A 27,064-nucleotide genomic window follows, 5' to 3' on the forward strand; every position below is an offset into this window, starting at 1 on the left:
TGTTTATAGGCATGCTTTATGTGAAAAGAGAGGTGCTATCTCATTCAATTTAAGAAACTGTAAAGTGTATATCTGCAGATGAAGAAACTGAGGTTCAGAGAAATTAAGTTCAGAAGTTATATTATTATTTTGATTCTCAGATTGCGAGAAATAAAGCTCTTTTGACCGAAGTCTTAAATTTCTTATTCATGCCAGTTTTCAGATGTCTGAGAGGAACCTTGTTCTTTTGTGTCCTGCTGGTGTGACTGGCATTCAGATGTCTAGGAAGTCACAGTGATGTTGAATAACATATACGTTTCTCTGTTGAAATTTATGTTTACTTCTATCACCACAACTCTCAATTCCACCTGTAAGGCTGTAACTTGAAATATCCTTTCTGGGTTCTGCTTCTTTCTTTTGATAGGGACCCAGGCCACTGGGCAGATGGATCATTAGATGACAAAGAGCAGCAAGTTCCAAATGGAATGCATGGGACTGAGGTCAGTAGCCACATATGGCTCAGTTTGCAACTGAGATTCTAATGCATTTCAATGCCATTTTTAATGGATTTCTATTCTGCATCTACCTCTGAGTCAAAAATATCCTTTGCCAACAAACAATTTCACTTTACTTTCTATTCCTCCCACAAAATGAAAGTAGCATTGATTTATAAAATACTATGATATCTCAGGGCAACCAAGCCCCTTGAATTACTGTAAGAGCTTATATTTCTAATATACTGACAGAAATCATGTGGCTAATTTTTTAAAATCCAGTCACTTAACCATTAATTCAAGTTTTTTAAAATGGCCCTAATTTTTGCTTTTCCTATTAAGACCCAGCCTGCCTCCTGAAAACAAAATGATAGATTTCCCTTTGAAAAACAATAAATACATAAAAATTAAGACTAGAGAAAGCAAAGCAAAACAAAATAATGAGACTAGCTTAGTAAACAAATATGTCAACCATACAAAATGGATGGCCCAAAGCCATCCCATACAAAAAATAAGAAAATAAAACGTATATAAAATAAAAGCACTTCTCTTATATTTTAAGTATTGAAAACAAAGCAATACTGACTGGAGCAAAGAGGATAAAGTTTAGCAGTAAAAAGTTATGACCACCTTTTTTTTTTGGTACTGGGAATCAAACTTGGGACCTTGCGCTGTGAGGCAGGCACCAAAACCACTGAGCTAAATCCCTGGCCCTGACCACCTTTTTAACTCTAAGAGTGAAGTGTCAAAACTGACCAGAAACTTTAATTTCTGGCCAAGAAGCAAGGATTAGATTTACCCTCATCCCCTAATTGGCAAGGAAAAGACAAATGTATGAAACCATTGTCTCCAGAGTGAACAACAGGTAGCAAAGGACAGGATCCCAGAGAAGGGAAACAAAAGCCTTATGATTGATTACACTAGCTTATTGCCTGGGAGGTTGTTCCCGAGCAAAGCTTAGGCAGGTGGAACCCTAAAAGCCCAGAACCCCTGCTAAGTTAAGAAGTCAGGAAACAGACTTCTGAGAAGCCAAGAACTCAGAATTTTCTTGGTGCAGTACTAAATAGGATGAAAACAGAACTCCAGAGATCTGGAATGAGGTCTTAGGCTGCATTCTGATCTGTCATGGATGAAGAATCTCTCCAAAAGCCAAAGAATATAGTACTGGCAAAGAGTAGCTTGACCAGAGAAATAACATCTGCTGGGATTTCAGAGCCACTCTCTAAACAGAGTTAGGATCATTCTTTGATGATAAGGGCAGACATCACCACTTATTCCAGCCATCTCATGACTCAAATTGATGTCAAAGGTACCCTGAGTAAAGGCACAATACATGCCTATTCTATCACAAGACTACCTTCTGCATGGCCCAAGACATTTATACATTCTAGAAAAGTGGACCTGGCTGGGGGGTGGGAGAGGTCTTGTGTGTCTACTTGGGCCCAGATAGGGCAGTATAAGGATCTTGGAGTCTAATGGACTCTACAAGCACTTACTGTGAGCCTTGGAGTTGAAGCAAAGGCACTTAGCAGGTACAGTTGTCATTAGTAGTTTTTGAAAGGGGAGAGTTATCTGTGCTTCTCATGTCCTGCCTCAACCATTTGGCTCTTGCTAGTAGACCCAGGATTATTTCTAACCTTAGCTTTGCATGGTGCTGCAGCGACCATCAAAAAGCCTGGATTACATATCTGTGTCAAGATTCAGACTGTTTTCTGAAAAGAAAATTCCCTAAACCTGGACTTCCAAATCAATACTTTGACACATATCTAAAATAGAGTAAAACAGGGTTTGAACTGAAAACAAACCATTTTTACCACACTCCATCTATCTCATTATTCCTCAAGGTGAATGTCTTTGAGTTTCAAGATTATAGACATGGAAGAAGAAAAACTGGATTTAGCCCATTTGTACAAATCTATTAAGTCATTCTTGGTCAAAATGTAAGTCTATCTTCATTACTTCCAGTCAATTCTTGTTCCATGGTCTACTTTGTCATCTCCCCTTTGTCTTCCAATTTCTGTTCTCTTCCACTTTCCCACTGTGTTCTCAAGGTCTCTTTCTCCCCTCACACTCACCCAACTCTAATTCACCAAATGCAGTCACATAAGTTAGCCTTGCTGCACTGTTCACAGATATGGAGTGGGGGGCCCACACATTTGGATTCAAAGTCTAGTTCTTTCACGAACTGGCTGTGTGACCTTTTGGGAGTGACTTAAGCTCTCTGTGTCTCAGTTACCTTATCTATGAAAGGAAAACATTGACACCATGTGCTTTGTAGAGCTGCTGGAAGGATTATTGAGATAATACTCCTAAAGCTCTCAGCACTGAGCCTGGCACATGACAGGCTTTCAATAAATGTGAGCTATTGTTATTAATAGTCCATCTGTTACTTGAAGTTTTACTTGATGAACCACAAGGTTATAAATGAAAGAGAATTCTGGTACTTATTTTTTTTCAGAAAGGAAAAAATGGATAGGACAGATTCCAAGCTTATGAACTAAAGGGGGGAAAGCACATTATGAAGATGCTAGGATATGAAAAGCTTGAGAATGAAAGCTTTAGCTTTCATTTCCTTGCCCCTCCTCAGAAACATGCAGAGAAAAAGAAAGCTTTAGCATCTTTAAATTCTCAGGCTGAGAATATGGCCTCACTCTGGATGATCAATACCGTACAGGTTCAGAATTACTGTTGACCAAAATTCAATAGAGCCTTTTAAGCCATATCATAATGCAGCAAAACAGCAGCAGCAGAAAAAAAATCATGCAACTTATATTTTAACAGGTTGTGCAAACAGTGAAGAAGCTTGTTATACTGAGGATGAAATGGACTTTACTCACCTGCAGGAGTCTACTTGGCTGATTAAGGTTTGTCCCTTTTGCAAAGTATCAACTGTGCATTCTTTAATTTCTCTGTGTAATGCCTCATGCCTTGCTGCCAAGACAGGCAGACTTAAACCCTCCGATTTAAGGAGCTTAAGGTAAGCTTCAACTCTTCCAAGTACATCAAATGCCTGCCAAAGAAAACATACTTTCATTTTCTGCTCTTCTAGTTTAAAATTTACATCAATGTGTACATGAAACACTAGCAATTAAACCAGGCCATTCAGTTTATTAGTTTGCACATAACAAAAAAATCAATTATCTGAGTCTTAGAAAACAACTGTAGAGTTTTCGGGTTCCATTTGGGGAAACTGTTCACAGGTTAGTTCAGCATAAATAAATGCCAACATCATAAAAGTATCAAGATAGTGTAAATTGAGAATGTATCTATACAACACAAACAGTTCTAAATGTGTGGAATTTGAAGAGTCTGGTTTATATTTTGCACAGTTATGGTGTTTACAAATAATGGATGAGCTATTTAAAAATATCATGCAGTCCTTTATGACCTGAATGTCTCTGTAATAGTCTTAGAAGGAAATTTCTTAATAAACTACACTTTGAACCTGAAATGCTATAGGGAAATATTCAAAATATTATACTGTGCATTTCTTCCATGTCTTTTCAAATATAAGACCTCATCCCACTCAATCCAAGCCATCCATCTGCCTACAGAGATTAGAACTGAGTTCTAAAGCAGTACAAAGAGAAATACCAAGGCAATATTTAATTTCTGACATACAAAATAAGATTATGCAGAAAAATATGTAGACTTGTCAGCCAAGGTACTGTCTTGAGAGAAGATTTTACATTCTTTTATTTTTTTCCTGTATTATCAAACCAACTACTCATCATAGAATATTCAGCTTATAGAGGTAGCATAGAGGATAGGAACTATCCGTCGGCCATTAAGGCTTCCTTTGCCCTAAATAGAGAAATATCTGATATAAAGACAATAAGACAGAATCACGATAATATGGGGGGGGGGACAAAGCTGAGTGCAATGATCTTCCTAGGTATCCTAATCTCTGACATTTAGTATGAAAAGCAGATGAGTTAGGTAAATCGAAGAAAAGCTGAACAGGAAGAAAGCTGTTGCACATTGACCTTCAGCACCATGGGAAGAAGCCACCTTAACAAAAGCTCCGTGCCAGTCTAGAGAATGATCTTACCACAAAAAGCCTGGCACTGCCATTTAGTCAGGTAGGGCCTTTAAAAAGTCTAGCTTTCCTGCGGTGTGGGGTTGGTTCCATTGAGCTTGGCATGGGCCACCAGAATATAGTAGGGGGACCCCATAGAAGACTCTGGGGATCCCAGAAGTGGGAAATGAGAACAGATGGGCTAATGGGTCTGGTTCTACCGAGGCCTGAGAGAGGCTAGGGGAGCAAGGCTGAGCTGACACTCAGGGAACCCAGTGTAAGTAGATGCACCAGTTTAAGTAGATACACCTCCAGCCACGAAGGTGTAAATGCACTCACGTTCCTCACATCTCCATTCTTTCTTAGGGAATGAATTTTAGTAGCAAAATTGAAATTTGCAAGTGAAGTCTCAAATGCTTTTTTATTATATATTGATATACTATTCTACCACCAATGCGCTCATATCTCCCAAGTCCATGGTCTCTAATCACTTAGAATGCTTAAAACAAAGCCATTCTTATTTATTTGGCAGCTCTGAGGGAGTAATGACTACAGTTGAATGAGAACTGACTACATGCTTGCTTCCATACCACGGGTCAGTTACTTCTCATTCAGTCAACAAGTGCTATGGAAAGCCTGCAGCATCCCAAGCACATTATCCTTAACAGTCCTGGGGGGGAGCAAGAAATTATCCATGTTCTACTAACAGGAAAGCAGAGCCTCAGAGAGGTTGAAATAATTGTACAAAGTCCCAGTTCTAAGTGGCAAATTTGGGATTCATTCCCAACTTGGCCACGAGGTGTGCAGCTTTAAACCTTGGGTTATGATTTCATGTGGCAAAGAATTACTATGGGAGATTTAAGAAAGAAGGATTATTTCAGAAAAGCTTGTTATCTTGGATGGAAAAGGTAGTGTTTTAAAAGTTACTTTTTCTAAGATTTTCCTTCGTATAGGTGAGAAGAGATACAGAAAAAAGGTGAAAGGTTGATATAGAGAAAGATGCAGAGAAAATGTTCTCTCATAGGCCTGCAAAAGAAAGCAAGCTTTTAAGAGAAACTTTGAACCTAAAGAATGCTTTCTTATTTGATCCTTTTTCTTTCTTATAGACGACAATGGAGCCAAATGCAATGAGAAACTTAATGGTTAAAAAAAAGGTGATGGGACAGTCCTCTGGGTTCTTCTCTCACTCATGGAAGCCTCATGTGGCAATAACCACTGCTTTGAGAATTTTGTTTTATATTTTAAAATTTGCATTACATATTTTGAATAAAGTAGAGCTTCTTGCTAATTGAAGGCTACAAAGTCAAAGCCTAAAGCAAGAATCTGAACTCCCTGTAAAGCAAATTGAGCACCTTTAAATCATCCTTAAAGTATTAAGATAGGTGACTTAGTGCTTATATAACACATTATTCACATTTAGGAATGAGAAATCCTGAGCTACACTAAAGGAAGAAATAAAAGGAACATCTAGGTGTCAGACTGTTCTCTCTTTTCTTCCTTTAAAATAGTCCTCAAGATCCTAGGATGAAGGGGAAAAGAATAGAGAAACCTGAAGTGCTTTTTCTTGCCTGTAAGTTGAGCTCCATTGTGTTTTACTGTTAAACCATTATAATCTTCATATATGTCATGTTTGTTGTTTTGAGAATTAAAAAAGAAAAAATATGAAAGTAACTAGGTATGGTGGTAGACACGCAACAGGTGCTCAGAAAATATTTGGTGGCTATTATTCTAAATCTCGACTGATGATTGAATACATCTTTCAAAAGTCACCTAGAAGGCTGTGGCCACCTGCTGCCTGGCATTCATCCCACGGGGCTTTTTCTCTTGTGACCTCACTGAACAGCTGTCACTCGCTGACCCTCAAGCCTTGGTCTCATCTTCATAGGAGTTAGGTGCTAAAGCCACAAGGTCATTACATCCATGTGAGATGTCACCCTATCTCATTCCTGAAAGCTAGAATATAAGCATTATCTTCTAATAGGATAAAATAAATTGAAGGGCCAAACAATCAGTAGAAGAAGGATGTTACATACCATGGACAAAGACAACCCATAACTTGGAATCAAATTAGCCAAAATTTCTTCCAAAGATTTTTCTCTAGTAGGTCAAAATGTTAGCAAAAGCATATAGTAATGAATTGCTCAGAGTATCACACTTATTAGAACCATGGCTTAGAAAGGAGATGAGTGGTTCATTCCTTCATTAGCTCACCAAATGCATGTGTAGAATTCTGGCAGGTTAGGTAGGCTGGATGCCATAGGAGAGATTTTTCTTCAATCTTAATCCTAACTGAACCCTAATGGGAATAAATTGTAGACTCCGAAATAAAAGCTAACACCTAGACTTTACGAGGAAGCCTTTTCAAGATTTTACTGCCTGTGATTGTCTGGATTATATGCAGTGTTCCTTACTCTTATTCCCATGTAGAATATGATGAGGAATCTATGTGACCATTCTAGAACCGGTCTGAGTATCATTGCTCTCACTTAACCCCCAAAATAGAACAGAGCGCTTTTCTGTTTATTTCGCCCATCGGGGAGGTGATAGACAGGATCCAGCAGTGAAAGAATCTCTTTGTTGCACGTACCATACAGCACAGGTTATTCCTGGCAATAAGAACATGGTGACCTCCACATAAACTCCTTTGGATTTAATATTTCCCCTTTAGTTTTTCTCTTCACAACTCCTTCTTTTTTCAAACTTCATATGTGCAGGTCAAATAAATCTTTTATGATTGGATTGGGAAAAAAAGGACACAGGTACAAGATGATATTTTCTCCTGCTGGGTTCTAGCTCTTCTTGAGTATTTCATATGGAACGACTCAGTTGCTCGCACATAAGGAGGAAACGGCATCCACTGTTTTGCCCCTAATTTGGAATAGACTAAGGAGTTGCTTGATTTTTTTTCTCTAAGAGGCTATTAAAAACTTTTCCTTTTTCCCTTGGTAAGTACAGGTCCAAGGCAGGCTGTACCACATAAATAGAGATGGTATCAGAACAGGGCACATTTTATTCTTTTTTAAATGTCTACAAGACTAACAATGTCAGCAAGAACCAGGAGTCATTCAGCACAATTCTTACATCCTGCCATTTCACAAAGATGCTCAATGAGTGATACTGTTAGTTTTTCAACTAATTTGAAAAGAGTCAGTATTAAATAACAACAATCACAGAACAAAACTACAGAATCTTGAAAATAATCCAGGACAGAAAACTTAACTTAGCTTCTAATTGGATCACTTGATTTCCCCACCTGTGGAAATTCAGTCTTTTATCAAGACTGAAAGTTTCAGTGTCCTTTCCTAAACATCACCCCAGATTTCTGGTGGCTCCCAATCTGAAGAGCTGATTCTTAACTCAGGTTCTGGCCAAAGCTGTTCTAGCTTTCAAATCCATGAAGGCTGGGGCCAAAGATGATGATGGTCAGCTCCTAAATTCCTGCCCCTGTGGCTGTTCCTGCCTATTCCTCGCCTCTTAAAGGTTGGTGCCAGTGGGCCTGGGACTCTCCCTTGTTAGAAGAGGATTCATGGTGCTGAAAACAAGGGTTTTAAGCCATTAGTTCCTGATGCAGGTTTTGCCTCAGAACCTGAAAAGCTGAAAACAAATGGAAAAGGAGGAGTTTTAGGTTAAAAGTGGCATATATCTAAAGCATTTTTTTAAACAAAGAATGGAGGAAGTTTATGTATTGACCATCTCTTATATCTGGGCAGATGCAGCTTTGAAATGAAAATTCAACACCTTAAGTAGAACATTAGGTTGCTCAGCTATTTTCTGCAATAATTTTCTGGGTGTTTTTTTAATAAATAGACCTAAATAATTTTTAGGATCATCTTGAGAATATCAGTATGGAAAATATCTACTTACAATGTGTAAAACATTCATTTTTTTCATTTATTCAAAAAATATTTATTAAAATTCATAAGCCATGTACTCAGCTCCATGCTGGGGATATGAAAAGGAACAAAAGCATTTAAGTCACATTAGAGTGGCTAGTGCAGTATTAAATGTGTATATAATGACAAAATAATGACTAGCACTTAGTGAGTGCTTAACTATTCCATGCACTAGCCATCTATTAGCTTATTTAGACAGCATGATGATCCTGTGAGGCATATGTAATTAGTGCTTCCAGTTTACAGATTTAAAAAGCCAGGTGCACAGGGAAGTCAAGTAACTGCTCAAGGTCATAGAGAGAGAAAATTCTGAGACCAGATTCATACCCATTCTGCTCCAAAGTCAACTAAATTGAGCAAAGTGTTACGTTAACATTTCTAAATTTTCATTTAGTATCCTACCACTTCATTTATTTTATGCTCTATATCCTAAAAAGACGTTGTCTAATTTATTACCAATTATGAGAGCTTTTATTACTTAATGATACTCTCCAAGGTAGACAAGGATTATTAGACCCATTGTATTGTAGAAAATTCAAGCTCAAAATGTAAATTGGTTTGTCATCTGGCCCATCACTTATTCATTCATCTATTAAAATGTTTTTTTGAATGGTAGGTGGCATTAAGATATAATCTCTCTCTAAGGAACACAGAGGAATACTATAGTAATAACAAGACATAAGCAGTTAATGGTGCCTGGAGACTTCTCAGAGGAAGCATGAGAAGTTCCTTTTACTGCTCAACTTGCCTTCCCAGACATGACACAAATATTGAGTTTGGAATTTGTGTTCTTTGTATATTAAAGCAATTAAGCTCTCCTCTTTCAAACTGATCTCATCCCAATCGCTTTGGATCAATATGTTCTCTTATGAACAATGTAGTGTAGTTGGCCTTGAAATTCTATAGTGTATACTATTATACCAGTTTCAATCATTCAAATAATTATTGACTCCTAAGTAGTAAGCACTATCCTAAGCAAACACACTTAGGATAGTAAGCACTTAATAAGCACTATCCTGTTGAACACAAAATGAAATGAAAATGTTTCTTACCCTTGAGGAACTTAACTTTAGGAAAGAAAGTAAATCTGTCAAGAAATAACTATAATACAAGGCAAGATATGTTTACTGACAATTTAGAGATACAACAGTCTGCAATTGTGTATTGAAGGAAAACAATACATTCATGACTTAGAAGTCCATTGATGTTTTTACTGTAAAAGATACTCATGAATAAGTGACAATAAAATCGAATATCTTGCTAATAAGACTATATATGGATGAGTTGTGGGCTCCTATGAGAAATTTAAGGTGTTAAAGCATTCCCTCTTTGCTTTAATTTGTCTATTATATATTTTGATACTTTTATGTCAATAGTTCAACCACATTTATGAAATGTTTGCTATGATTTAAAAGTCTGACCCTTGAGCTCTAAGATCAAAAGCTTTTCAATCTTACAGTCATTTTGTCTCAGGACACAGAGGAGAGTAAACGTAGACACCACATGCTTCTCCTTGTGAGGTTTACCTCAACTTAAACTATCAGGTCCTTCAATATCTCTATATTTAAGGACATGGCAGCATCAGATAGAAACCCCTTGACTTGATATTCAAGACCTTTTCTGACTCCTTGACTGCTTCTACCGCTTTTATGTCTTAACTCTCTGAGTTTACACCCTATAACTCAGGCAAAATGATTCATCTGAAATTCCACAAACCAACCATGACTGCAGTTTCCAGCTTCCCCATGCCTTTTTGCCCCATCCTTGAAATACATCTCAGGGGTCATCTCCTCTGGGACCACCTTCCTTGACATTTTTTCCCTTGGGCCAAGTTGAGGGTCTCTGCTCAAAGTTCCCTACTGTTCTCGCTTATGCCATCTTGGCTCTCCTATAATGGACTCCACTCCTATTACCTGGCCTCTTTTCTACACTACACTGAGAGGGACTGGAAGGCAGAGATTCTATCCGTCATTGGTTTAGCTCGTGTACCTATGGAATGCCTGGCAACAGTAGGAATACAGGCATTCCTGTGGCTGAGTCATTAATTGAATTGGTCTCTAAATGAGGAATTGAATATAGTATATGTACATTTGCAATATTCAAAACAAAGAATGGTCAAAGGAAACTCCAACTTGATGGCTTTGCTTTTATTTACATAACTCTGACTCTCACATGCAGTACTATAATACATAACAACATAAAACTACAGTACTGTACTGTACAGTACAATCAGAAAAAATTATAGTACTGTACTATAGAAGCCATCATAAGGCCACACTGCTGCTCACATTCCTGTCTTTTAAGTCTGAATGCTGGTAGTAAGTCCAACCAGCAAGTCAGAAGTCCAAGCAACATGCCCCTGTCATCATGTTCGAACAATCACTAAATGTGTAAATCCTAAAATGAGGAATATCTGTACAATGAATTAGCTGAAAGTAAACATGCAAGAGGGAGTTGCTTTGGTTGTTTCTAAGGGAAAAGGAAGTTGTTCTGGCAGAGAAGAATCTGAGATAAACTGCTGAAGTATTATGAAAGGGAGAGTAATGACATTTTCCTTGCTATCTAATAACAACTAGCTTAATTTCTTGAATTCATTTCTATCACCCTAACAAATTTTAATTAATTCTTTCCCACAGCTTGGCTTAAATGTATTTATTTTTTAAATGGTAAAATGATGAATATATAAATGAAAAATATATATCAGACTCTAGCCTTAATTATTTTGTTTTATTCTGAAACATATCGTTACAGGCATTACCGTTCTGCACTACTGTAAATATCTTGAAAAGGCAATACCATCTTTTTAAAAGACATTAAGTTTTCAATAGTGAAGGCAGAAGCAATGGAAGCTATATTACACTGCATACTAATTTTTGTACATTGCTTTGGGTGCCCCAAAACTGTTTCACATGACAACCTCAAAACAGGACCATGTCCATCAAACAGATTTGACCTCAGTCTCCTCTGCTTGCTTTCCCCAGGGAAACAATGGGATAGGAAACTTTCAGATCCATCCACCATGTTTAAAGCTATGGGTTCACTCATAGCTGTTGTATAAATATATGCTCATGCTGTGCTGTTCTTCAAAGATATTATATGTTTATCTCTGCTTGGTTCAAACAATTCCCTAAACAACAATAAATACATTTTGGATAGCTAATCAATATTAACTAGAGCTTTTTTTTCAAGAATAAACTACAAATAAAACAAATAATTTATAATTATGATGGTGAAAACTGAGGTGTCAAGATGGGTTTTGGTAACAGGTGCTGTCTTCATATTTCATGCCATAGCCTTACAACTCACAGCAATATCTCATTATTGGAGGAACTCTGCTACAATCCAATGTTCACCATTGACCCTTACTTATACTTGTTGCTATGTGATTTAACAAATAGGTTCTAAAAAGAACAGGAAGTATGTTAGGTTCTTGAGTGACCTGGCTCAATCTCCATTTGAATCAAGTGGCTGGTTTATGACAAACATCAGTAGCAATAGTCCTACAATTTTTGTCTCGACATTGCCACCTGCTGCTCAGTCTAGGTCAAACAGCTACATCTCAGGCCATGTGCTGCTTGCTTATAATTCTCAGTGTGAGAAACAGAGTCGTGAGCCTTGGATAATCACGCTCAAGCCCTAGCTGAATTAAAAACCAATCAATGCCCTCCTAGAGTCATGGGCCAAGGCATTGGGGAAACCATTGCCAATACGGACAGTTAGGTGATAATTATATTTTACTGAATTTCCCAAGTTGGAAAATACATTGGCTTATAGATTTTGTGTATGTTTTGTTCTCTGATATATCCCCAGCATTTAGAGCAGTGCCTGACACAGCACTTGCTCAATAAAAATGTACTAAATAAGTGAATGTCTAAAGAAGAAAGATAATTATTCTCATGAATTTACCATATTATTTATTCAGTGACTTCAATGAAAGGAACCATTTATCCATATAAAGAATTGGCAGACGAATCAGCCCACTGCACACAGGCAGGTCTGCGCACGCCCTACTGAGGTCACGAGTTGCCTGGAACACACCGAATCAGCCCGTGCCCTGGCAGCAATCCACTGGACACCCCACCACCTGCCCCCCGGTCCTCTGTACAGCCACCTGGTTCCACACTACAAATATACAGAGGACACTGGACCACCAGACCACGGTACTGAGTCCCGCCGCTCCCGGCCCAGAGGTACGGACTTCTGAGCCGCCCTCCCACTGCTCATGGTCCAGAGGAAGGGGCTTCCTGGTCACCATCCCTCCCACGGCTCCCAGCCCACAGGAAAGGGCTTTGGGGCCACCATCCCTACCACTGCTCCTGGGCCCTGTCCCACCTCTCACAGCTCAGAGGAGGTAATCTGTGCAGGCACTAACAGCACACACACCCCCAGTCGAAATGAGAAAACACGTAAATAAGTCTCAAAGCCAGACTTCCAGATCACCTACAGCAACTAAAAAAGGGAAATGAGATGGAACACTGATACTCAAGCACCTGGACCCGCTGAACTGGAAACAAAAGGAGATCTGGAAAAAAGGAAATCAGAAATAATATCTCAGATAATAGGAGAAATTGTGCTCCTAGTGCAAGACATGATTAATAAATCTAGAGAGGAGCTCAGGAACATGATGGGATCCCAACATAGGAGACAAATGGAATCCATAAAACAGATTCAAATAGATTTCCAGGAGATGAAAAACTCCACTGAAAGTCTACACAGCAGAATGAGCCAATGTGAGGACAGAATTTCAGATATAGAAGATAAGATTGCAATTAGTGACCAAGAAAAGAAAAATTGCTTTAAAATTGAAAGGGACCACGAGAAATCAATCCAGCAACTGCTAGATGATGCAAAGAAGAATAACATAAGACTGATTGGAGTCAATGAAGAAACAGGAGAGAGTGCAAATGACATAAAAAAAATCTCTTCACAGAAATAATGGCAGAAAACTTCCCAAGCATGGGAAAAGAGCTTGACATACAGATAAGTGAGGCATACAGGACTCCAAATAGCCTTGAAGAAAAAAATCTACACATAGGCACATAATTGTTAAGATTCCAGAAACTCAACAGAAGAACAAAGTTCTACAAGCAGTTAGAGAAAAGAAACAAATCACATGCAAAGGAAAGCCCATCAGAATCACAGCAGACTTCTCAACACAAACCATCAAGGCAAGAAGAGCTTGGAGTAACATATTCCAAGCCCTAAAAGAAAACAGCCTCCAACCCAGATTGATGTACCCTGAAAAACTATCTTTCAAAACTGATGGAGAACTAAGATACGTTCATGACAAAGAGCACCTTAGGAACTTCGTGAATACCAAACCAGCACTCCAAAGAATTTTACACAAAATCCTAGGAGCAGACATTGAGGATCACAACCCCAGGAAGCAAAGCAGAATGAACCCATCTGGCATGACAAGAAATTAAATGCGAAGGGGGAGAATCCAACAAAAAGAAAAAGTCATGGCAATGACAAGTCAATACGTTTCAGTTATAACCATCAATGTTAATGGTCTCAATTCAACAATTAAAAGAAATAGACTGGCAGAATGGGTCAAGAAGCAAAATCCAACAACATGCTGCATACAAGAAACACACTTAATTCAAAAGGAAACTCATAGACTGAAAGTTAAAGGGTGGAAAACAATACTGCATGGGACGGGAACCCGAAAAAAAGCAGGAGTAGCTATCCTCTTTGCAGATCAAGTAGATTTCAAACCAACACTGATTAAGAGAGATGAAGACGGACACTACGTCCTTGTAAAGGGAACAATCCAACAGGAAGAGATGACAATCATAAATATCTATGCACCAAACACTAGTGCACCCAACTATATAAAACAAATACTAACAGACATGAAAAGTCATATATGCACTAATACAATTGTAGTGGGGGAACTCAACACCCCACTATCACAAATAGATACATCAACTAGAAAAAAATAACTAATGAAATGCTAGAACTCAATCGAACTCTTTAACAAATGAATTTAACAGATGTTTACAGAGTCCTCCACCCCACAAAATCAGAATACACATTCTTCTCAGCTGCACATAGGTCATTCTCCAAAATAAACCACATACTCACACATAGAACATGTTTAAGTAAGTGCAAAGGAATTGAAGTTATCCCCTGTATATTATCAGACCATGGTGCAATGAAATTGGAGATCCATAGCAAAAGAAACTCAAAAAATTTCATAAACACATGTAGATTGAACAACACACTTCTGAATAACCAATGGGTTACAGAGGAAATTAAAGAAGAAATCAGACAGTTCCTTCAATTAAATGACAATGACAATACAACATATTGGAATCTATGGGACACAATGAAAGCAGTCTTATGAGGGAAATTCATAGCAGTGAATATGCATATTAGGAAAACAGAACGAGACCAGTTAAACAACCTGATGTTGAACCTCAAGCTTCTAGAAAAAGAAGAGCAGGACAACCCCAGAGCTCATACAAGGGAGGAAATTATAAAGATTAGAGGAGAAATCAAGGCAATGGAGACTAAGAGAAGGATGCAATAAATCAATGAAGCCAAGAGTTGATTCTTTGAAAGAATCAACAAAATTGGCAAACCCTTAGCCAACCTTATCAGAAAAAGGAAAGAAAGGCCCAAATCCATGCAATTAGGAATGAAAAGGGTGAAATTACAACAGACCCAGCAGAAATCCAGAGGATCATCAATACCTACTTCCAGAACCTATATGCCAATAAGATGGACAACACAGAAGAAATGGACAGATTCCTAGATACATATGAATTACCAAAGTTGAACGAAGAAGACCTAAAAATTCTGAACAATGTAATATCAACCAATGAAATTGAAAATGTAATTAAAAACCTATCAACTAAGAAAAGCCTGGGTCCTGATGGCTTCACTGCTGAATTCTACAAGACATTTAGAGAAGAACTGCTGCCACTACTGTTTAAACTCTTCAATGAAATTGAAAGGGAAGCAATACTCCCAAATTCATTCCTGGAAGCAAGCATCACCTTGATCCCCAAAGCAGAGAAAGACCTAACAGAAAAGGAGAACTATAGGCCAATCTCACTGATGAACATAGATGCAAAAATCCTTAATAAGATACTGGCAAACAGAATGCAGAAGATCATCGAGAAGATCATACATCCTGATCAAGTGGGATTCATCCCAGGGATGGTTCAACATACGCAAATCTATCAATGTAATACACTCTATCAATAGAGCCTAGGACAAAAACCATATGATTATTTCCATAGATGCAGAAAAAGCATTTGACAAAATCCAACATGCATTTATGATAAACACCCTACAAAAAAAATTGGAATAGATGGTCTCTACCTCCAACTGATAAAAGCCATCTATGAAAAACCAACAGCCAATATCATACTAAATAGTCAAAAACTGAAATCCTTCACACTCAAATCAGGAACAAGACAAGGATGTCCACTATCACCACTCTTGTTCAATATAGTTCTGGAAACATTAGCCACAGCAATTAGACAAGAGAAAGAAATAAAAGGAATAAAGATAGGAAATGAAGAAGTCAAATTGTCATTATTTGAAGATGACATGATACTCTATATAGAAGACCCCAAGAACTCCACCAAAAGTCTTCTAGACTTAATAACCAAATTCAGTCAAGTAGCTGGTTACAAGGTCAACACACAAAAATCAATAGCTTTCCTCTACACCAATGACAGACTCACTGAGAGAGAAATAGGACAAATAATTCCTTTCACAATAGCATCCCAAAAACTGAAATACCTAGGAATCATACTAACAAAAGAAATCAAAGACCTCTTCTCTGAAAACTATGGCACTCTGAAAAGAGAGACTGAAGATGATATCAGAAAATGGACAGACATCCCCTGCTCCTGGGTAGGAAGGATTAATATAGTGAAAATGGCCATACTTCCAAAACTGCTATATAGATTTAATGCAATTCCAATTGAGATCTCAGCAGCATACTTCATGGACCTTGAGAAAACAATCCAAAAATTCATTTGGAACAAGAAGACACCCAGAATAGCAAAAGTAATTCTAGGTAACAGAGACATGGCAGGGGGTATCACAATCCCCAACCTGCAACTATACTACAAAGCTACTATGATAAAAACAGCATGGTACTGGCAAAGAAACAGACCCAAGGACCAGTGGAACAGATTAGAAGATGCAGAAACAACACCAGACACACTCAGCCATCTCATCTTTGATAAAGGAGCCAAACATCCTCACTGGAGGAAAGACAGCCTCTTTAATAAATGGTACTGGAAAAATTGGGCTTCAACTTGCCAAAGATTAAAACTAGACCTATATCTCTAGCCATGCTCTCAACTAAAATCAAAATGGACTAAAGATCTAAATATTAAAATAGAAACTCTGAACCAGTTGGAACAGAGGTTAGGTAGAACTCTTGAAGACATTGGTGTAGGAAAAGATTTTATGAACAAAACCTCAGTTGCCTGTGAACTAGCACAATCAACAAGTGGGATCTCTTCTTATTAAAAGCTTCTGCACAGCAAGAGAAACCACCAGCAGTGTGAAGAGACAACCCACAATGTGGGAAAAAATTCTTCACCTGCTCTTCCTCAGACAAAGGTCTACTATCTCGAATCTATAAAGAACTTAAAAAGATCAGACCTCCCAAATTTAAAGACCCAATCCAAAAATGGGCATCTGAAATGAACAGACATTTCTCAGACAAAGAAGTAGAAATAGCAAATAAATACATGAAAAAATGTTCAACATCACTGGTCATTCAAGAGATGCAAATGAAAACAATGCTGAAATTCCACCTCACTCCAGAAAGAATGGCTGCTACCATGAAATCAACCAACAACAAATGCTGGCGGGGCTGTGGGGAAAGAGGAACCCTGCTCCACTGCTGGTGGGAGTGTTGACTGGTGCAACCACTGTGGAAATCACTATGGAGATACCTCAAAGAACTAGGGCTGGAAGTCCCATTTGACCTCGCTATTCCATTGCTGGGGATCTTCCCCAAAGAATTAAAAGAATCATACCACACTGATATATGTGCACCCATGTTCATAGCAGCACAGTTTGTGATAGCTAAAACTTGGAAACAGCCCAAATGCCCATCAACTGGAGACTGGATAAAGAAAATGTGGGTTTTTTATAAAATGGAGTACTACTCAGCCATAAAAAATGAGAAATCAGAGACATTTATAGCTAAGTGGATGCACATTGAGGCCATACTCTTAAGTAAAATAAATAGGACACACATGTACAAATACTGAATAGTTTCTCTGGTGTGAGAAACTGAAAGTGTAAATAAGGACTAAAATGTATAATAGGTAATGTGAAATAGGAAGGGGCAAAGGGGAAGGAAGTTGGAGGGCTAGGGGAAAGGATAGAAGGGAATGGGATTAATATGAGAAAATGGAAAAATAGGAACAAAATCTTTGTAAATAGGGAGGGATGGAGGGGTTGAAGGGAGGGCTAGGCACTAACCTATTTTTTTCACATTGTCATTTGACACAGAAATTGAAAGACGATATTGATCTAGCTTCAACAAATTTAAAATAAGAAATTGTTCCCTGAAGAAAATTCCACTTGTAAGAGTAAAATTGGTTTTTTTAGGAAAGTAGCTTTTGAAGGGCACTGACATTCTTTTTTCCCTACAGGGCTAACATCTCTATTTGTCAGCAAAGTCTCTCATGGGTCCCTGGTGCTGCAACACCAAGGGAACCACTCGTCTGCCAAGACTGTGTAACTTTGACCTCTCTTTGCCAGGGCCATTTCTCAGCATCCTGTCTGCAGCCAGCAGCCTGTAAGTTGAGGTACTGTCTTCCCCAAGACAAGAGGCATGCTTACTGCTTGCTATAAAACAGCAGGTCCCGGAGCAGAGGGTCCCTCACCTGCATGCAAACTTTGCAGGTGCAGGCACCATCCAGGCCCACCCACCTCAGTCCCCCGTGGGACCTGGGCCTGGGGAAAGATGTGGCATGTTGCCATTTGGGGCTGCTTTTGCTGAACTAAAGTCTTTCAGCTCTGACCCAGGAGTCACGTGTCTTCTGTCAGCATCCATAAAGCTGTGATAAGTTAACATGTTAGCTTTAGAGGCAGGTAAAATCTCAGAACTCTCACAATTCTCCAAGTCTGGGATTACTCACAGCAGAAAACTTGAGCACCCTCAAGATAAAACAAAGTGAAATTTCAAGAGGAACACTCAGTGCTTCAGAGATAAATAATGGATGGCATAAATTAAAAATACTCCTTCACTGGTGTAAACAGAACTTTTAGCCTACAAAAAATGTTTTAGGGAATTTTGATATTTCATTAATTTTTACAACCTGACTCTACTTATTTATTTGTGTTATATAGAAAATAAGTAAAATGGTAAGGTTTTACCATTTGGAGGTAAATTTGGAGGTTCCACAATACAAATTAAAAATAAAAATATCTTTTACAAGTCATGAGAGGAGTTTCACTCTTTAACGGAAATGGATTGTCCAACTACATAATTTTATCATTTATTGTACCTTAATAATATATTGAGGAATTCATTTGAAGATTCATGATTAAATATCCACTTTTTAAACTCAGGCTTCTACTTTTGCTAATGTAAATACATCTGTCATCTTTCACACTGAATTCTTAGCTTTACAGGTAGGAATTATTCACTGATGCTTTAAAAAGGGGGGAAATTCTAAGCCTTTTTGAGTACTGCTTGGCTACAGAAAATACTATCATATAGCTAATACTATACTAATCTGACATTAGCATGCCATGGCATTCAACGAAACAGAGACTCTAGAAATCAAAAGTCTTTGAGGTTAAGAAATATTAATTCTTTTTATCAGATCTGACTTTATTATATGAGTTTGAGGCAGTAACCATTCTTCTCCTTCTTCTTCCCTTCCTCCTCCTTTTTCTCTTTCTTTAACTTTTACAAAAGTTATCCCTTCTCCCTCAGGGCCCAGGAATAATGGTCAAAGAAAAGTCTCCCTGCAAAGTACCAAATAATGTTCAGAGAAGGCAAGAGCATGAGAGAGAGAGAGAGAGAGTAAATGAGAGAAAGAAAGAGAAATTCTATCCTTCCACATTTGGAAGGCTGTAAACTATAGGGTTTCTACTATCAGCATTGTTTATGGCAACATGTTCTATAACTGTTTTCTTTGGAAACAATAATAACGGACTTACAGATGACCCATTTGTTCTGTAAAGTGAATGTGTGATATACATTTAAACACCCCTTATTCAAAAGTATGAGTGCTGAAAAGAAACATTTAACATATATTTGTTCCATATCTTCAGTAATATGCTAGGTCTGTTTCCTCTCTTAAAAAAAGGGAAAAAAACAACAAATAATTGGACAATAAATATTTCTTTAACATTTTAACCATAATTCTAGCTCCCTAGTTTAGAATTTTACTATCCATCTTTTCAAAAGCATTAATTAAAAAGTTCAAAATTAAGTCACTCTTCGTAGGACATGGTACTCAGTGTTGATGATCACAGCATACGAAGCTTCCAAGGGTTTCCCTATTTATTGTCTGTCACATTGTCTATTTTGAAATTGGTGAGATTTAACTTATTAAAAAATTCCAACACAGCAATTTGAAAGTAAATAGTACATTGGTGCAGGGCATGGTGCTGCACACCCATAATCCCAGCACTCTGGAGCCCAAGGCAGGTGGACTGCTGTGAGTTAAAGGGCAGCCTGAGCCATAGTTTGAGCCAGTCTGGGCCTGAGTCATAGCAAGACTGTGGCTCAAAAAAAAAAATACACACACACACACACACACACACACGCACACACACACGCACATTATATTACATTGGTAAAGGTAGAAAGATTTTCAAAGGTCACCAGACTTCTATACTGCGCCCTACTCGAGGGAAGTGAACAGGGGAATGTTACCACTGAGGAACCCTCCACAGTAAATGGCCAGGCCTGGTGGCACAGTCTAGCAATCCCAGAACTCTGGGAGGCTGAGGCAGGGCTACTGCAAGTTTGAGCCTAGGCTGGGCAACTTGCCAACTCAGTGAATCCCTGTTTTCAAATTTTTAAAAAATGTTAAAAGGGTTGGAGATGTGGCTCAGTGCTGAGGCCCTGGGTTCATTTCCTACTATCCCCACCCCCAAAACATGGTAAATAAATTCATAAGGAGAAGCAGAGCAGTTCTGGAACTCAAGCCTGGAGAGGGGCCACAAGAGTTACATTTGACTGATCTGAAAAGGCGAGGCCAAGGGACAGCCATCTGCCAGACACTTTTTCTGGCCATACAGCTTGCATACAGAAGGGTCTTAATACTCGTGTATCTCTACCTGACAAATGAAAGAAGACTTTTTAAAGAGAACAGAGGCTTTTTGGTAACAACATGCTTAAGATATTTTTTTAAACTTCAATATATTTTATCACTTTCTCTGTGAGTTATACCACAATGGGAGCAAAAGTCCCCCACAAATAGACCAATAGCAGCTTTAAAATAAAACCCTCCCAAGGTTATTGTTTTGAGGAAACCCATACATGTCGATGCATAGAGTCTCTTAGTTTTGGGAGCCACACAATGGGTATAAGAGGAAGGTATTTTAAAAGCTCTTCTTTGCTGCTACCTGCTTTGAAATTCTACATGGAGCACTGACTCCTGTGACTTCTCCAGCCTATTGAAGTAATGGCTCTCATACTGGTGCGCATAATTTTATAAAATGGTGAACTGGACTTCATACTCACCTTGTTAGCATTGCTAAAAAAATCATTTGCCTTTTTTAACCAGATCTTCCTTTCCATCATGAGTTGACCAAGCTCATCTTGAAACCGATTCAGTTTCTGGTTAGAGAGCTGTAGATGTTCTCTCTCCACATAGTCCTTTGACAGCAGAATCCCCACTGCCTCACCCTTCAGCTTCTCCACAGTGGAATTCCATTCCTAGAAGAGAGCACTATGTGAATACACAATGAGAAATCAGCAGTATCCAGGGCAGAAAGGAGTCCTCACCACAACCCAACCATGCAGGCACCCTGATCTTGGACTCCAACCTCCAGGATCGTGTAGCTCAAACAAGGATGTTCCCCCTTTGGGATCTCTGACAGAAATGGAAGAACATTCACATGTGTTGAATGTGTAGGAAATCTGTCCTTATATTTAAATCACAACCCCTCCAAAAAAAAACTGCAGTAATAAATACTATACTAAAGGTCTGACTACCAACACATACTTACAATAGAAAGGGGTGTAGAAGAATGGTATAAAGGGAAAGAAGGTGAGAGCAGAAAATGGCAGGGTGGAGGTGAGTGACTGATGGATTACCTGATTGCCCTGCACACATGTCACAGTCATGTCTGTTACCTTTGCCTAAAAACACACCCAACACAATCAATAGCATTTTTAAAATCTCTAACTCATTTTGCCATTTTTATTCATATAAATATGAAAAAGTATCTTTCCCACTCTTCAGCCTTCCTGTGAGTGTGGATAAAATGGGTGCCAGAAATGAGAAATTGCACATCTATTCCCATCGTTTTTGTGTCCGCCCACATATAGAACTGAAAATAATACTTGTTATTCATCACAAAATTAATACCTGTTAGTGCGTAGTTTTTCCTACTTCCTGACCCTAGTTTTTCCTCTCAATGCTTCACTCTTAATGACATATAAACATTTCTTAAGAAGAAAAGAGATAGCTTTTTATGTAACCTTATACAAGAGTAAAAAAACTGTGAAGAGAAAAAAGAAAATAAGGCTGGAGGAAGCCAGCCTACATTTAATGTAACGTTTTAAGGGAAATTTAAGTTTCTTGCAAAAGGACTGAAGCCAAATTTAGTTTCATAAAATAATGATTATCTCTAACATGACAGACTTGTTAGTGAAGTTTCTGGTATGCATTTCAGCTGAGATGGAGCGGTCAATATAGGTTATTTGTGGAAGCACAAAGTTAGTACCAGACTTCAAAAATCTCAGTCTGACTCCATCCTGGCTTGCTCTCCCAGTGCAGAATGTCCTATTATTAATTTACTTTTGTTATATTAGGTGGTATAAAATGAGTATAATTTTAGAGCAATTTTTGGTATATTTACATCAACTGAGAAGAGTCCATTACTCAAGGTCATATACCCAAAAAGTGCCAATCCCAGGACTAGTTCACAGGTCTGTGTATCACGCTACCTGTCAGGGAATTGAAGATGGAGATTCTACAATTCCAAAATTCTCCATGTAGTGCAAAAGCAATACTCTAAGTTGTGCATACAGGCTGCATGAGTTCTCAAGGTTCTTCATTTTTTAAAGAGTTTTGTGTCCCCACTTAGGGAAAAGTAACATATGCCATGAAATTCTTTCGTAAAGCACTGTAAATATCCCTCCCATTTAAAACCTATTACTTTAACATAAAGAGAAAGAGCAAACATTTTAAAAGTAGGTAGCACAAATTCTTTCACACACACTCAATAAATATTAGTCTCATTTCCTTTCATCACTTTTATCATGGTTCATTAATACCTTAAAACTTGTTCTTTCTGGGTATTTCTTCTCCCCAGTTCTGAGTTATTGGGAAATGTTTCCCAGAGAGTTGTTGGTCAGTACAATGTGTTGATTAGTGTTATGAGATAAATAAAGAAAAACAGGCTTTATTTCACTACTTCTCAGAATCTCTAATACACTGAGGTCCACTAAGACTCTTTTGGAGGGTAATGTGATCTGAAATACTTTTGACTTTGTTGACCTGGAAGCTAATCATCTCAGGGGACCAATGGTCTTTTTAGAGATAATCCCAGCATCATCTATTGGTTCACCTGCCAAACTAAGCTTTTCTGTTTCTTTTCTTTCTTCTTTTCTCTCTATTTCTTTCGCTAATCAAACCATTTTCACTCTTTGTACTACTCTTTCTTCTATCTGTTAAAGTCTGTGGAACTTTAAACCTTGATAACTCAGGTGAATAAATCCTTAGTGTGTAATGATCCAAAATAAAACAGGGAACGCCTTAAGAAAAGAAAATTGGCGTTGACCTGAACATTCTGTGCTCATTGGAAGAAAAGTACTTAACAAATATGAAGAACCTAGGGAAATGCCTAGGATGGTATGGAGAAGAGAAATAGAGAAGGAATTAGGATATGAAGAGAGGGTTTACACCTACTGTGTGTTCAGCCTGACAGCATTCAGCTTTGGAATGTTGTCTTAACCGTCTGCAAGATGGTAGGGTTGACGTTTCTTTCTACAGTATTAGCGCTGAGCTAAATGCTTTACATGTGCTATCGAATTTAATCTTTACCACAGCCCTATAAGGTAGGAACAATTATTATCCGCATTTTAACAATCAGGTAACTGGCTCAGAAGAATTTTGAACTTGCCCAAGGTATCAGCAAATAAAGTAAGTAAAAGAGCCAAATTTCCAACCCTGGTAATTTGACCCTACAGCCTATTCTCTCAACCAGCATTCCAGCCTCCTCTCTTCATAGCGGGTGTCTGCTGCTTCCTCACTCCTGGAACAAAATACCTGACACCTACACCTTCAAGGAGAGTTGTATTTTGGCTCATGGTTACAGTCTCTTGTTGGCTGCATCCGAGACAGAAATGGAATGGAGGAAGGGCCAGGGCAGAGGAAAGCTGCTCCTGTCATGGTCAGGAAGGAGAGAGAAAGGAGGAGACCACCCTTCCAGGTCACAACCACCCACCTCACCACCTCTTTCAACCAGGCCCCGCCTCCTAACAGCACATTTAACTAGACAGCGCCCCTACGATCCAATCACCTTCCAATCACCTTCTCTGAGCACATGAGAGTTTGAGGGTCATTCTTGATCTAAACCTTAACAGAGGATGATATACTGCTTTTTTCATCACAGAAAGATTTACCATATTAGTTTAGAATTGCCTAGGTAAAACTTCCTTATGGTCCTGATAAGGCCTTGGAGATGATAAAGTCTTACATGACCCTGGAATTTTCAGACTTGAGACCAGAAGCCTATTTCAAAATAAACACAAAACTATTACAGATATAATTGAAAATTTACAGCCCCAACTCATGCTTAATTTTGCTTAGCAATTGGACAAAACTAAAACTCTTCTTTCTAAATAAGAACAGAAATACCCGTTCCCTTACAATGTTCACAAATCTTCCTTTAATATAAATTTTGCAAACAACATTAGAGAGAGACTTTGGTAGAGAGCCAAGTCTTTGAACATCCACTCTAACCTTGTGCTTCATATCAGGCTATAAAAACTAGGCTATGACTTTCCAAAGAAACTGTAAAGGATGATTTGGTGTGTTTCATCTTTTTTCACTCTCCACCAATAGTCTTCTTAATTACATTTTCATATAAACTCTGTAGATGTTAAATAAAGATGGCCCCATTCAATATTTTTATTCAATCTTCTCAGAAAATGGGTCCTGTTTTTCTTTGGGCAATCGGTACGCAGTTCCTGATGCATTTCCATAGCATTCTGATGATGTATTTCCCCAGCCATTTTTCATAAGGGACACTTGCACTCTTTTATTTTTAAGATAAAACTTTCCAGAGTCATCTGAATCCATCATACTATTTAAAAAATACAGTTGTCACCCTTGTCAAGGCTGAAGGAACCCAATGGAGAAAATCTTAGTTTGTTTGCTCTGTGCCATTCCTGCTGCCTGCTAAGTGTTAAACCTCTAACAGGGTGTCATCACTTTGCAGTAAAATATTTCCAGTACTTTTCCAAAGCCGAAGGCTTTCCAACTTGATGGAGATGTGTGCATATCTGTGACCCAAAAAAGACATATGCCACCAGGTTTCCGGGCTCACAGTGCCTCCGTAGGTGACTCCATTATTTTCATTTATCACTCACAGTAGTAACCCTTTTAAGCTGTCCCTTTCAGGATTCCATTTGCTAAAGAAATTGAGCTTCTCTTGGATCCCTTGATTGAAAGGATACTTTTAAGAGGATTAGTGCTGATAGACAAGAAGGCAAAAAAGATTTGTTTCCCTTTTTTTCTGTTAAAGTCCTAGATTAGCTCTTCAAATGAAGTTATGGATTGGCATAAAAATTATCCAGTAAGTAGGTTCAAAAAGTAAAAATGTTAGCTACTATGATTTGAAAAAAAAGCACAGTGTGTCTAGTAAGGCTTTTATTCACACAAGAATTCTACCCCCCAGGGATGAGGAGATTTAATGCTCCAACACTATGTGATAACTTTTCATTACAAGCTTGACTTCAGAATATAATTTTTAAGTGGGAGAAGATGGTCAAGAAGCAATAGGGAATGCATTTGTAAATGAGTAAGAAATAATCAATTGTGGAGATAACTAGCCAAAATCAGAGTGGACAAGAGTGTGTCGCGATCAAGTATAGTTCCCACAGTATGGTTACTTCCTAGGCCATCTCATTTGATACAGACCATTTCTTGTTCAGCGCCTAAATTTTCAGTCCCATTTGGTTCAGCACCAGGAAAATTAACTCATTGACACAAAAATCATAGAATTTTACATGATTGCATTAGCAGATGGTACAAACAAAATAAACCTGGCAATTTTAATCAGAGAATATTTGAAAGTCTGCTTCGAGCAGATTTTTTTTTTTAAGAAATGTTTATGCTTTTGAAGAATGGCACTGAGCCCTTGAAGAGCTGAAACTCTAATTATGTGAAGTTGGATTGCAAGCTGGGCAGCAGGTTCCTCTCTCTGTGCTCCCTCTGGGTGCTTTTCTGTGTTGACCTGTACAAAAGCAAGGGTCATCCCAGAGAGAAGCAGCTCACTCCACTCTCTGCTGTGTGCGGAGTTCAGTGCCCACAGCCATTCGAACTTTGCCTTCACTGTCATGCATTTCAGGGAAGCACAGACTGCAGACAGGAAGAACTGTGATTTTGTGCCTCACCTAGAAATAAAAGAAGTGTACTATTGAGGTGTAAAGTAGAGAATTGGAGCTACTGAATCAGGAAGAGCTTGTGGGAAAGAGCAGAGATCTGGCCCCAGAAGTATACTTTTATTTCGAACTTGTTGAGTAGCTTCAGGCAGAACATTTGGTTTTTGAGCTCTGCCTTCCCAGCTGGGGAGTGATTGTCACTATCCCTTGGTACACGCTTCTGCTTCTCTAAGACTCCTCCGCTAATCCAATGACTAACTGGCTGTGCTTCAGATCTCCAGATTTCAGGCCCTCCCAAATCTGCAGCTGTTGCCCATTTTGAGGTTATTGGCCATATTATCCATAAATCAACCTTACTGGATTGGGACTGATGTTCTATACTAGAAATGACAGATATCACCAAACTAATTTCTGAATATGTTGGTGCTTTTTTTTTTCCACTTGCAGAAAAAAACAGAAACAAAAAATCCAAACAACAACAACAACCCATGGCTTAGACTTTTCTTGGGTCCCTTATTCTCTTCAGTAATTGACCACTGAGTGGAGCCCATAGTTCAGCAGCACAGAGCAGGGTGCTGTTGGTAATGCTGAAACAAATGGACATGCAACAAAATTAAGGTTTAAAGTCAAAATAGGCTCATAAGCAAATCCTCAGAACAGCAATTAGAGCACAAATGCATTTATTTTTTCTTCTTTAATTCAACATAGTTTTTAGATGGAAATTTAATCATATGGGAAGCTAGGTGGGGTGAGGGCAGCATTTCCCTAAGATGTATGTCTTCCAAGAAATATTTTTTTCTCCAGTGGCTTGCCCCTGCTGTATTCTTTAGATTTCTTGTTCTTCTTCATATCTTCTTATTTAGTTGATGAAGTACAAACCAAAGCCAGATCTGTC

The 27,064-nt window shown here is 38.4% G+C and overlaps 1 protein-coding gene across 9 annotated transcripts in view; it reads right to left on the reverse strand.

Moving 5' to 3' along the window:
* Ccdc141 (coiled-coil domain containing 141) overlaps positions 1 to 27,064 on the reverse strand; it is a 227,633-nt gene that overhangs the window by 78,156 nt on the left and 122,413 nt on the right. For all 9 annotated transcript variants that reach the window (XM_087196555.1, XM_087196556.1, XM_087196560.1 and 6 more), the window contains 2 exons: positions 21,076 to 21,270; positions 3,311 to 3,483 (listed from right to left, as the gene is read on the reverse strand). In XM_087196555.1, coding sequence (XP_087052681.1) covers positions 3,311 to 3,483; positions 21,076 to 21,270 — 368 coding nt within the window. The remainder of the gene's footprint in view (positions 1 to 3,310; positions 3,484 to 21,075; positions 21,271 to 27,064) is intronic.

This window comes from Heterocephalus glaber, unplaced genomic scaffold (genome assembly GCF_053883595.1).
Source record: "Heterocephalus glaber isolate CG9 unplaced genomic scaffold, H.glaber_assembly_v1.0 deba00000347, whole genome shotgun sequence".
Lineage (NCBI taxonomy): Eukaryota > Metazoa > Chordata > Mammalia > Rodentia > Bathyergidae > Heterocephalus > Heterocephalus glaber.